We start from the raw sequence: 12,751 nt of genomic DNA, 5'->3' as shown, positions 1-12,751 counted from the left end.
GCCTTTTTTTTTTGTGCCTCAAGATCATAGTAAACGAACCATCATGAGTCCACTGAGTGGACCGTGACAATGGTGTAGCTGTCTCTCTGGACTCCTGTCTTCTTGAAGTGGTTTGTGTCCCACCTAAGAGAGGAGATAAAGTTAGCAGCCATAGGAGGATGAAACTCCAGTGAGGAAGAGCAGAAAACATGCTTCTGGCTGCCTGCATCATTTAGGGGCAAGAAGCAGACACACAGCTGCCCCCATCCACTTTGGGGTGTGTCTTTGGGTGCTGAGACCAAAGCAAAGCCCAGAAAGAAGAGCTGAAGCTCCCTGGCATTGCCATCTCAGTCAGCTGCTTCCAGTGGGTCTCCCACCCTGCAAATGCCCACTCACCCTTGCACTGTCATTTACCTAAAACCTTCATTCACAGAGCCATGCAAGTCCAAGCAAATCTGCCTGTTTCTCAGCAGAGAAAACCTTGAGAAGCATCTCACCAAAGCTTGGGCATAGGGACATCTACAGGGAACCCAGCACTCTCAGTTTGTTCTTGTTGTTTGGTTTTAGCTTCTGGGCTCACGAATTTAAAGCCAATTGCATGTTTTCTGCAAGCCTGAAGCCTAATTTTGGACTGTGGGGGTTGATGTAGTAGCAGAGTGATGACTAAGCTGGTTGAACAGCCTCTCCTTGCCCTTTGCTGCTTCCTCAAGGCTGTTCCAGGAAAAGAGCTGCCTCAGCAATGGAGACATCCTAAAGGTAAACATGTGGGGATTAAAAGGTGCTGCTGGACCTGCAGCAGGTAAGGGACAGGGCTGATTACTGTGGGAAGAACACTGTGACCAGAGAACAGGTTCTTGGATAAGAGCAAGTGATGATGACAGAAAATACAAGAGCAGCACAGGAAACACTGATGTGGCCCCAAAAATCTGAGAGATGCTGAGCTATATGCAGTCAGGCTTAGGGGTGCCAGCAAGATTTCAGGTGCCATACAGTCCCAAGGATTGCAGGATAAGACCGAGAATAGAAACGTCTGCCCTGGGAGTAAATTTGGTCACTGCTTCTCTGCAGGTGGCAACAACACACTCCAGAGCCCAGCATCATAATGGCATCCAGTCATGTCCATTTATCCTGTGAGACGGAGGTGCAGCAGCTGCATTGCTGCCTGTGTGGGCAACATGATGGGACCTGTTACCCCTCAGGGTCCGCAGCCCATATCATCACCCCCAGAATAATCCTCTGAGTAATTTTGCATGAAAACCTAATGAAAAGAGACCTAGTGGCTGGCTGGTGTCAGGAAAAAATAATAGGCTTTTCCCCCAGGGCACCCTGCCTGGAGCACTCTCCCCATTGAACCTGTCTGCACCTAGGGTTTGTGTACAGGGAGGATGGCTTGGGGTGATGTGTAGATGCACAGACCATTGCTGTGGGGCTGTAACTGCAGCACAGGATATTCATGCAAGAGACAGCAGAAGTAGGGTGAGCAGTGGCCTCGAGAACAGGTCATGTGCATCCCAACCCAACCCATCCCATCCCATGGAAAGCCATCTCAGCTTTACAGCCCTCTCTGCTAGCATGTGGAGATGCCTTCTGAATGGTGGGGCCCCCACTGATGTAGTAGCCCATCCTTCACAGGCAGTAGTGGTGCCCAGAGCAGGGGCTGTAGTAGCCCTGGAAGGATCCCCTCCCCATCACAGTATACACAGGCTGCAGGGACAGTGGCGAGAGCCGTGACAGCCTGTGCAGCATATTGGTGGCCACCTCCCTCTGCAAGCAGAGGGATGGCAAGGGTAAGGATGAGGAGGAGCAACCAGCCTGTCAGCTGCTGGCACGGCACAGGCACAGCTACAGCAGAAGCACAGGGGCAGGGCAATGGTAGTTTGTAGAGGAATTTTTAAAGGACTGAGGACATATGTTACCATTGTCCGTGTTGGACAACCCAGGCCTGATAGTTGAAGCTGCAGAGTAACTTTAAATTGTCCTTGGAACAAGCAGTGTGAGAAAGAAAACAAGCTGTGCACAAACAAGAAGCCAGGTGCAGAGCAAGTCCTGGGAACCAAGAAATCCACACACTGTCATTGGCACACTCTGATCAGGTGCCTGCAGCATGCTCACCGATCAGTGACACGGACGCCCGCGTGGCCAGAGACTCTTATCCAATCACCTGTGTGTAGAGTCGTGTGAGCGGTTGGTTTAAGTTATAAATATGACCTGTTTGTTTAATAAAGTGAACACAGCATGTAGCCATATTGGTGTGATTGTCGTGACTTGGCCGACTCTCCATGGGGGACCCTCTTCAGTAGTTATCAGATTGATTGAGGCAGGCACGTTTTGGGTGGCATGGCATGGGTATGTTGTGCAGGAAGGTCTCCATCCTTGTGTCCTGCAAGGAGCAATGGCACGCCTTTGCAGGATTGCCACTCTTTCTCTGCAGCGCCTGAGGTGCTGGCAGCTCTGGTTTGAGGGGGTGGGGCAGGAGGGGCCAGACCCGACCTTGGGCAGGAGGGGGAGGTAGGAGGAGAGTGCTTATTCCAGGCTGTGCTGTTGTAGGGACCCATTCTCCAGGGGATGTATTTGTCTTCCTTGACAAAAACTGTTTTGTACTTCACAACATGAAAGCGACAAGCAGTGGTGTCCTGTGGTACCAGAGATGCAGGGGATGGCCAGAGCATCCCGACTGTTCCCCCTCTCCCCCAAATGCAGTGCCATGGGGCCAGAGGGCTTGTCAGAGGTGCTGCTCCCAGAGTCCTTGTTAAATTTCTGTATGGAGGTGACACCCACCACTTCCAGCCAATCAGTCACTCACTCATCCTTGCTCACACAACCTTGGTCCCTGGAAGATATGGTATGCCAGGAGGGCGTCCCCCAGGCAGTACCTACAACCAGGGGGTATTTAGGGGCCACCCGGGGAGCGAGCTCTGGGGATCTGCAGACATCCCTGGGACCAGGACAGTCTCAGTGTGGAGATGGGTATGGGCAGCCACATCAAAGCCACAAGTGCAGATGCTGAGGGAGGGCCTCTTCACCACTGTGGGGGGGAACACAGGATGCAAAAGGGGGGGATGAACAGAGCTGCTCCCACTACCCTCAGACCTTGTCCCCATGACCCATGGGGACATGCCCTGTGTGATGCTGGGAGGGGGATGGTTGGGACTTCAGCAGTACCTTCAGACCTGGCCAGCCAGCAGGGCTGATGGCATTCCTGTAGTACTTCTGCATCACTGCCTTAATCAGCTGCTCAGGCTGACATTGGCTTGCCAGATTTTGCACCAGGGGTCATCATTAATCCCTAGAGACAGCAGTGAGTGGGGAGAGATGCCCAGGCCATACGGCAGTGCCTGCCTTCGTGGGTGTTGGGGCACACGGTGAAGCCGATTACTGGGCAGGGTCTAACACCAGAGACCTGCCACAAGCGCCAAGCCCCACTCCTCTGTGGTGGGTGATCATGGGGGCTGCAGCAGCACCGTGATTTCACCCTGAAAAGCTTCCCACTCGCCCAAAGCTGGGGGATGGAAAATGGCCAGGCATCACTGGCTCCTTTCCCCCTGCACCCAGGGTGTCCGTAGGCATCTGGGAGCTTTGCAGAGCAGGATATGGGGTGGGTGCACTGGGGCTGCCAGGTATGGGGCCAGCAGAGGTTGAGAAGCGGGTTACAGGATAAAGCCAATTTCCTACAGCTGACAAAGCCCAAGAGGGCTGGGGTCTTGCAGGGCAGACAGGTACTCCGGTTGCATGAGCCATTTCTGTCCCTGCACAGTGGTGACATCCCTCTCCATGCTCTCTGCCAGCTCCCTTATTATAATGCACAGTCTAGCAAGGCTGCAAGAGATGAGCCAGTTTGCAATGTGCTTCACATTGGAGCCTGCATTCTTTTTAGCCCATGTGGGGAGAGCTGCACTTCCACAGCATGCGTGTGATGTCCCACAGACACCCCGCCCAGAGTGATAACACGGCTCAGGGATTCCTCCAGGACTAGGGCTGGGAGAGGTGTTGCAGCGCTCAGATCTCCCACCTGGCCCCTGTAGGGTCTCCCTGGCATAGAGCCCCCCCCCCCCCCCAAGCTGAGCCAAGCCTGCAAGCTGTGTGTTGGAGCAGTTCTCAGAGCCACCTGATCTGCTCCCCCATCACCATCGTGTTAGGCATCAGCCTTGGGCTGAGCTATGCCACTCCTTCAGTTTCCCCTTCCTCATCAAGATCCTTCTCCCTGCACACTCTGAAACCTACTGATGGACAGGGCTAACGTGAGAACTTGTACTGGCAACCACCTGCCCCATAAGCCTGAAGCCACTGCAGGGTGCAGCTCCAGGAGACAAGAAGCCAGCAAGCACAGGCTGTGGGGTATTAAACATTTTGCAAACCAGGGAGCATGACCCCCCCCCCATTACAGCCGTGCAGCAAGGCACATCATGAGTCCCCATACCACCTGCCCGGCACCAAGCACCCACAACCAGGTTGGGGTAGAAATCCTAAGGCAAGGGTCCTCAAACTTTTTAAACAGGGGGCCGGTGCGCAGATGAAGTGGCAGGAGGTCATCTGCGGCTGCTTGGTTCCCCCCCCCCAACCCCCGGGGGGGGGGGGGGGGGGGGGGGGCAGGGGGGTTCTGTAAATACCAGGGGCCGGATTGAGGACCCTGGGGGGGCTGTATCCAGCCCACGGGCTGTAGTTTGAGGACCCCTGTCCTAAGGTTTCCTTCTCCTGTGGCATTTACTTGCATCACAAACTTATTTTCTTTCCAGAGCTGCAGTGGAGCCTGCTCTTGGATGGTCTTTTTGACCGGCAGTAGGAGTCAGTGTAAGTACTGACAGGGGTCTTGTGTTTTCCTGGAGGGTCCCAGGGTACCCCACTGGATCAGCAGCACTGCATGGAGCTGGAGGCTCCCAGCCCACTCAGGAAAGGGAATAGGGCTCTGGTGCTACTGCTCTACCAGCCCAGGGTGGTGCTTAAGCCATTGGTGATATCATAGTGTAAGAGAAGGGAGATTTGATGACTGTCAGCCCTGTGGCTGCACTACCAAGAATAACAGGTCCCAGGCTAGGGCACAATTGCTGCCTGCATGTCCTGATTTTGGCTGGGATGGAGTTAACTTTCTTCTTAGTAGCTAGTACAGTTCTGTGTTTTGGCTCTGATATGAGAACAATGTTGATAGCACACTGATGTTTTTAGTTCTTGCTGGGTAATGTTTATACTAAGTCAAGGACTTTTTGGTTTCTCAGGCCTTGCCAGCCAGAGGGTTGGAGGGTCACAAGAAACTGGGAAGGGACACAGCCAGGTCATCTGACTTGAACCAGCCAAAGAGGTGTTCCATACCATGGGACGTCGTGCTTGGTATATAAACTTGGGGAGTTAACTGGGGCCTGGGGATCGTTGCTCAGGTACTGGCTGGGCATCGGTCAGCAGGTGGTGAGCAGTTGTACTATGCATCACTTGTTTTCCTTTCTCCCTTTTCCTTTGGATTTTGTTCCTTTTCCCCACCTTTCCATTATAACTGTTGTTATTATTATTGTTCTTACCTTTTTATTCTATTTAAATTATTAAATTGTTCTTATCTCAACCCTCAAGTTTTACATCCCTTTCCAGTTCCCCTCCCCACCTCTCCAGGTGGTGGTGGTGGGGGTAATGAGCAAGCAGCTGCGTAGTGCTTGGTTGCTAGCTAGGGTTAAACCATGACACTGCATCACTCCATGGCCACAGCTGCACCCTCCTAGCTTTGTCTTGGCTCTGGGCTTCCTCCCCTCCTGCAGGCAATTAGCTTAACAATGGTAGGAAACAGTTTCAGCTGATCCTAGTCAAGATAATTTTATTTTGGGAGGTGCAGGATCAGTAGTTGTTTTTCCAGCCCCTCTCTCCCATATTTCCTTGGAAATCTTGCAGTAACCCAACTGTGTGCACACAGCGCTGCACCTGTGCAGCCAGGGTACAGCACCAGGCACTTCTGGCTCAGTCTGCTGGGGTAGCCAGGGGACTTACCACCTGCTCTGTCTGCCCTTTTTAATTAAAAAGTTGGATTTAGGTGACCCTGTGCGGTTCATTTGCTCTTCTGTCTTGAGTGCTGTGATGGGCTCTGCAGCTGGAGTAAGCAATCCTTATCTATCTCAGCACAGAGGCAGTCAGGTTATGACAGGGAGGGATATGCGTGAACCGGGTTTGCTTTTCTCTGAGATGGTGAGCTGAGCAGAAACCCTACTCTGGCTTGGCTTGTCACACAGTGCTGACTCAGAGACCCGCTCTGCTCCCGCCTCCAGCCCTGTGAGGGCTCGCAGAAGCCCAACCCCTCTGCTGCCATGTTTTTGGGGATGACCAGTGAAGACTCATGTCCATCTTGGCAGGGTGGATGCCAACCTGTCCTCCTGAAGGGCTGCTGAGCCCTGCTCTTTTTGTTGTGGGATGGTGGGGCTGGGCAGCCTAGGGCACCCAAATGCATCCAGGTAAATGTGATTAACGTGCTGTTGAAATGAAGAAAATCTGCCATTGATTTTTTTCATGCCCTGCTGGTCTCTGTTGAGCCAGGCTCAGGCCCTGTCCCCTCCTGGGAGCCGGGGGGGGGGGGAAGAGGGTGGACACAGGGATGTCAGTGATGCCTCTCCCTCCTCACTCCTGTGGCCTTGGGGCACAATCTGGGGAGCACCACTCTGAAGAGAGGTGGGGTCTGAGCCTTTTGGTTGGGGGGATGACTCACCCTGCACTGGGTCAGCTGTCAGAGTGAGCCAGTGGCCCCCCATAGCTGTCCCCTGTCCCCAGCAGTCCCTAGGGTTTCCAGCTGCTGATGTTAGACTATAAAATCAGTGCTTGATTCTTATGCCAACAGCTTTAAGGGGCAGGAATGACTGCAAGGCTGGAGAAAAGGTTATTTCACCCATCAATGTTGTATAGATGCAGCACTTCCTTCTGCTTCTGTAGCTGTCAGGAGGAGAGGTGTAGCCCAGGTGCAGGGGCTGGGTCCCACCCAATGTGCCTTCCTACTGCCTTGAGGAGAAGCCTTCCCAAATGCTGGCTGGGGGCTGGTTGGCCCCAGTGGGTTTAACTGTGCCATATAGCACAACTCCACATCAGCTGCTTCTACTGAGCCCAAGCAGCTGGTATTGGCCATGGAATGAAGGCTGCCCCCTCAATTTCAGTATCTGCGATTGCTGGGGGCTCAGATGAGATGGTGTGGTTCATACCCTCTCACCACAGTTCGCTCCAATGACAGTCTGGCAGGCTGTTTTTCATATGTATGCTGTTTAATATTAATTCTGTTACACTACACACAGACAGTAACAATGATAAATACTGCAATGGAAATGTTAAAAAAAACTATTATACATTTCATGTTTTTCAAAAAACCCCACATTTTAAAATAAATTAATGCATAAAACTGATGGTAGAAAAAAGACAACCCAAACCAAACCACAACACAACTGATCTGTTTAAGGCAATACTCTGCACAGATAGGAACAGTAGTACAACAGTGTGCTACATGTTCTGAACAGGAAAAAAGAAAAAAAAAACCATACAAGATGCAGACTGATGCTTCAGGAGTGAAAAAACTCCCAAACCCAGATAATAAAACCAATGGCCAAGTGGAGCATTAATACACTCTGCATGTCAAATGATTAGCAGGTTCCTAACATGGACTAAAGTCAAGCTACAACAAATTCATCTTCCTAATTAAAAGGTTATTCAGGTCAAACCCTACATTTAACTGTACTTTGCATTTGGCTGTTTCAGCTATGTTTCACTATATGCAAGGACAGCTGGAAATTCATCTCCTGCTCTGAGATTAACACAAAGGTCAGGAGACTTCTCCTCCTGAAAGATATTTCCATTAAATACATCCAAAAAGGATCTTACCTTCAGTGACCCCCAAATGTCTCCTGCCATCTCCTCCCCTGGGGCACCAGGCACCACATGGGGAAATGAGACCTGGGAAGCGTTTGCTTGGGTTGATTTTTTTCCAAGCTAAGGACACGAAATGGAAGTGCAGATCTGATCCGGACTCTGAGGAGTACTATTTCCCTGTCTGCCAGAAACGGCTACCTGGAGCCTGCTGAAAGCACTTTGCCAGGCTTCTCCAAACCCAGCTTGTATCCAGGCTCTGGATACAGCCGTGGTGTTTGCTATTAAGGTTGGTGTGAAGCTCCATATCTGCCCAGACAGCCAATTAAACCCAGTTATTAATGCAACCCAGAACTTGGCCACTGGAAGGTGGACAATAATCATAATGCCAAAAAAAATCCCCCTCTCCCTCAAAAAAAAAAAAAAAAAAAAAAAAAAGGGACAGTAGCCACTTCCTGCCAGTTTCTCCTGGTGGATCCCCATCAGCTGCCACCTACGCAAGATCAGCAGCGCCAGATCTCACCAACATTGACCCAGTACATTCCCAGTGAGGTGTACGTCTGCAAGGTGCTGCCAGGGGCCGAAAAAGCTTCTTGGGACATGGTTGGAGCTTCCTGTTTTGCCCTGCTAGAGTACACGGGGAGGAAGCTATGGTACACAAGGAAAGAAACCCAAGCGGAGTTACTAAAAATAAAGACTTGTGATGGCCATCAACTGTCTGGACTGCCTTGAGTTCAGGTGGGAGAGAGGGATGCAGAACTGGGCTGAGAGTAACTTTGGTGCATACCTCTGATGCTCATCAGTAGTGCATGGGAGGATGGGGGGGAAGATGATATCTGCTTTGAGAAAAGGAGTGGAAGGAGGACGTGTGCAATATAACAAGGCTTGTGATTCTAGAACTAGCCATTGGACATAGATACTGAAGTTTACCTGTGACAACTAGTCATCCTTCTATTGTCACTGCTGCTTTCCCCATTTCCTGGCCTGATTCTTCGTCAGTTTGGGAATCTGTGGCTGTTTGACATGATGGTCAGTGCTGACTCTCCCATCCCAGTCCCCACAGCACACATGGTGACTCAACTACAGGATGTACAATGAGGTCTGGAAGTTGCATGTTAGGCACAGACCAGCTCTGCATGCAAGTGGTGCCTGCTTTCAGAACCCTTCAGAAAGCTATTTAATGGTGGCTCGTTTCCTTCTTTATTAAACTGAAGGTTCATTAACCCCTGTGGAAGGAGTAAAAATGGTTAAAAATGTGCAAAAAGGGGGAGAAAAAAACACTTTCTGAATTTTCTCCCCTGCAAAGACTTCATCCTCTGCAAGAGTCTTTCTCCCTGCACAACTACAGCCCTACCACAGCATCTCAACAGTGCCCTGCCCCAGCATAGCAAGGGTACAGCCAACAGACTTCCCACTTGTGCCTCTGCTGCAGGTCTCCAGTCTATTTGCACATGGGCTGGCAAGCCTGGGACCTGGTGCTTGGGTCCCAGACCTCCCGCAGCGCTGAGCCCAGGAGGGTGAAAGTGGCTGGCTTAGCTTGCTGGATCACACCAAGGTTTTACACTAGCCTGGCTAACCCTCAGACCCACTGCCTTCACATGATGAGAAATCCCAGCCTGCTCTCTTTCTCACCCACCATCACAGTTGTTGGATCTCCCACTGGTCTGATGTTTGCCTTGGGTTTGTCTCAGGACAGAGGCAGCTACAAGCTGAACACAGCTGCTATCCCAGCTTTTCTGTGCAAAAACCTGAGCAGAGAAATCAGTGAACTGGGGATGGAGATGAAGGTGATAAAAACAAGAAGGGCTGTTGTGAAGAGAGCTTGTCCAAGTTTTCCAGCTCTCTCTGTGGGTCTGTATTACATCTCCCAGTAAACTTCATGTCTCCCAAATCATGCAGGTTTGAGGAAGGTGGGTAACAAAAGGAGTCACAGCTCTTTTGGGACCAGTGCAGAAGGGAGAAGGCAGCCCAGTTGGAGAGCAGTTCTTCCTGGTGAGCTCATCTGGGGCAGCTGGATGGGCAACTAGGGGAGAAATGCTGCTCTGGGAAGGCAAACATCTCAGTAGATAATGGGACTTATCTCAGCATGGCCTTTTGGTGGCCTTTTCCTGGTGCCTGCTGTGCTGGTTTCCAGTGACATGTCTGAGACAGTCACATTTTAATGAGGCTTCTTTTGTACCTTCCACTCCCTGATGCAATCTTACCACCTGTATCACTATTTGTTACTATGGAATGGCTCCACAGACCAGGCACAACCAGTGAGATGGGCTCCTTCCAGGAGCAAATCCATTTTTTGCTGGAGCAGCTTATTACAGAAAGAGAAAGGCTTGGAGCCACCACCAGTTTCTGCTGGCAACTGGGTCTGGGAAGCAATGGGAAAAGCTGCTCTCTGCAGGCACCAGGGAAAGCTGCAACCTGTCCTGCTGGTGTCCATGACACTCTGTGATGTGCCTTGCTGCATGGTTGTGTGGGCCATGGTGCTTTGCTCCATGTAATCTCAATTAGTCCTTGGCCTTTGCCTTCTCAGCAAGATGTCAGAGGAGTGCTCAGTCAGCATTTAGCTGCTGTGATCCTGGGATTGCCACCAATGTCAAGGGGGCCAAAGGAGAGGATGTAGCTGTAATTTTTTGGAAGCAATGCAGCAGCTCAGTTGCACAATACAGGGACTTAAAATAAAGATGCCAGCCCCTGTGAGAAACCTGCACCTGGTTTTAATGCAGTCTGGCATTAATCTTCTGTAGGTAATCCCAGGTCACCTCTTCCTCTATGCTAAGTTGCTGACCCTTCTGCTTCAGGGCTTGTGTGGCTCTGTAACAGAGGTGGGTTTGTCTGATGAGATGTGGTTCAAGGTTTGGAGCAATCCCTGACACAGGAAAGCCTTGAAAGGAAGTGACAAGGATGCCATGTTCTCTTAGAGGTGAAAAGCACCTTAAAATTAACACCTTCCCATGACTTCCCCTTAGGCTCAACCTAGCCCAGCTTGCCCTGTGGCACTGCCCATCTATGCAGATGTTTCTTTTGAGATATGAGAAGTAGAAATAGGAAGGAGGGTGATGTGAAGACTCAGCTCTGAAGGGTGGTAGAAGTCAAAGCCAGGGTATATTTAGAGTGGCACATGCAACCTGTGCTTGCTGAGCCAAGCAGCAGCCAGGTAACAAAGCCTGCTTCATTCTAGGTAAGAGTGGCCATACCCCGTGTGAGCTCTAAGGGAGAATGGTAAAGGAAGAGCCCTGGCAAAAGTGCCAGTTTATACCCTCAGATCATTACATGGATGCTAAAAGTAAGAGCACAAAACTGCCGTGGGAATATCCCAAAGGAACCCTTCAATGCTCTCTTCACTCCCATCAGCACTCACTATCCCAGTTGCACTCTTAACTTCCTTAAATCCACTAGCAGGGGATGGTGCTGTTGGTCCACCAAATCTTCTTACATATTCTCTGTGGCAGCATGCAGATTGAGAAGCCAGCTGTGCAAGAGCCAGCTGCCAAATAACTGGGAAACACATCCTTGCCAAACATCTGCCTCCAAAACTGTTTAATCTCTCTACTAACCTCCACCCTGTAGCTTTCTGGCACATGCAAGCAACATCAGAAGGTGGTAAACAGAGGGAAAGCAGAGTTGTGTTGCTGTTCTTTGTAGTACTTTGAAAATACACATAAAACTTCTATAGTGTGCTTTTTGCATCTTGCTTGCAGAGCTATCCTCAGTGGTGTCTGCCACACACTTGGCAACATCCATGCAAGGTGTTGGTAGCATCTTGGGAAGGCAGTTTTCTTCCCTGTGCTGCAGAAGGGAACATACATCAAGAGGAGATGTGACTTGCCTGAGGTTAGAGCAAATCTGTAGTATGTGCCAACAGCAGCAAGGGATTCTAGATCTCATTTCTGTGTTCTAACAGTCCAGCAGACTCTCCACAGTAGTATTTGGCTGTGGTGCCAGCTCAGGGACACAGTGTTTCTGGTGTGTGCATCTGAAAGTGAGCTTTGCTCCCTGCTGGTATTAGTACTGTACTGAGATAGATTAACTCAGACAACTGGGATCTGCCCTAGGCCAAGACAGCACTTGGCAACCTTTCTAGTTACTGCTTGTTTTCCTTTTCCTGTCATTCCATCTGGTGTCCAGCTAGGTCCTTCCTTTCTTCAAAAGCATCTTCATGTTTCTGTTGAGTCACATACAGTGCGCTGTACTTTTCAAGCCTCCTGCATGCCTTTGTACAGCTTGCAGGCCAGCTTGAGGACAGACTCTGCATGGAGAGGAAAGGATTATGCTCAGGATTGCAGATCAGTGTGTCAGCCAGCATACAGCTGAGCAGAGTGGGTGCCTCCTTTTGAGAAAGGAGCCAGAGAGCCAAACCAAAAGCAGCTGAGTCCATCCTATCCACGGGGTAGCACAGTGTCCTGAAGTCCCTTTCAAAATCCATGCATCAGGCTTGGACACCTGCTTTTGCAGTTGCAAGGCATCTGCAGGCAAGACAGCCAGAACAGAATAGCAGGCCCAATGGCCGAGTGCACATGTTGGTGATAGACATGCAGCAATGTCAGATATGATCCAGTGGCTCTGCCAAGGGTTGGCTTCAAGATGTGTCTGATAAGACATCAAATGATCCTTTGGGATGGTTGCCTGGACATCAGCCTTCTTTCAGCCAAAGAACCAGAATAAAAGAACCAAACAACCACCAGAAAAGCAGACTAGACCATCCTATCTAGAGACCTTCCTCAACACTAGGAGAGTATTGATAGTCCCCCTCACACAGATCTCTGGAAATAGGGTGTTTGCAGACTGACTGTAGAGACTGAGTTGAGTGCTAAGACCCTGGAGTCCAAAGTCAGCTCACATTAAAGGGAAAAATTAACATCTGATAAAAGGAAAGAATTTGCTTAAAGTCAGGTAATTTGGTGACTAAAATGACATAAAATCCTAACAAAAAGCCAGTCTGGCTTTAGGAGGCATCAAATGCAAA

The 12,751-nt window shown here is 50.4% G+C and overlaps 1 protein-coding gene across 1 annotated transcript; it reads right to left on the bottom strand.

Moving 5' to 3' along the window:
- Positions 1-165: 165 nt before the first annotated feature.
- LOC119140914 (spermatid-specific manchette-related protein 1-like) lies at positions 166-8,393 on the bottom strand. Its single transcript, XM_037372577.1, is given in 11 exon segments — positions 166-1,432; positions 1,531-1,568; positions 1,570-1,745; positions 2,284-2,359; positions 2,470-2,496; positions 2,499-2,583; positions 3,122-3,252; positions 3,254-3,265; positions 4,685-4,755; positions 4,758-4,819; positions 8,332-8,393. Coding segments are annotated over 11 exon segments (903 nt in total). The 3' UTR covers positions 166-1,269.
- Positions 8,394-12,751: the final 4,358 nt, after the last annotated feature.

This window comes from Falco rusticolus, chromosome W (genome assembly GCF_015220075.1).
Source record: "Falco rusticolus isolate bFalRus1 chromosome W, bFalRus1.pri, whole genome shotgun sequence".
Lineage (NCBI taxonomy): Eukaryota > Metazoa > Chordata > Aves > Falconiformes > Falconidae > Falco > Falco rusticolus.
Note: the sequence above shows the minus strand (reverse complement) of the source record. Positions and strands in the feature narration are given on the sequence as shown.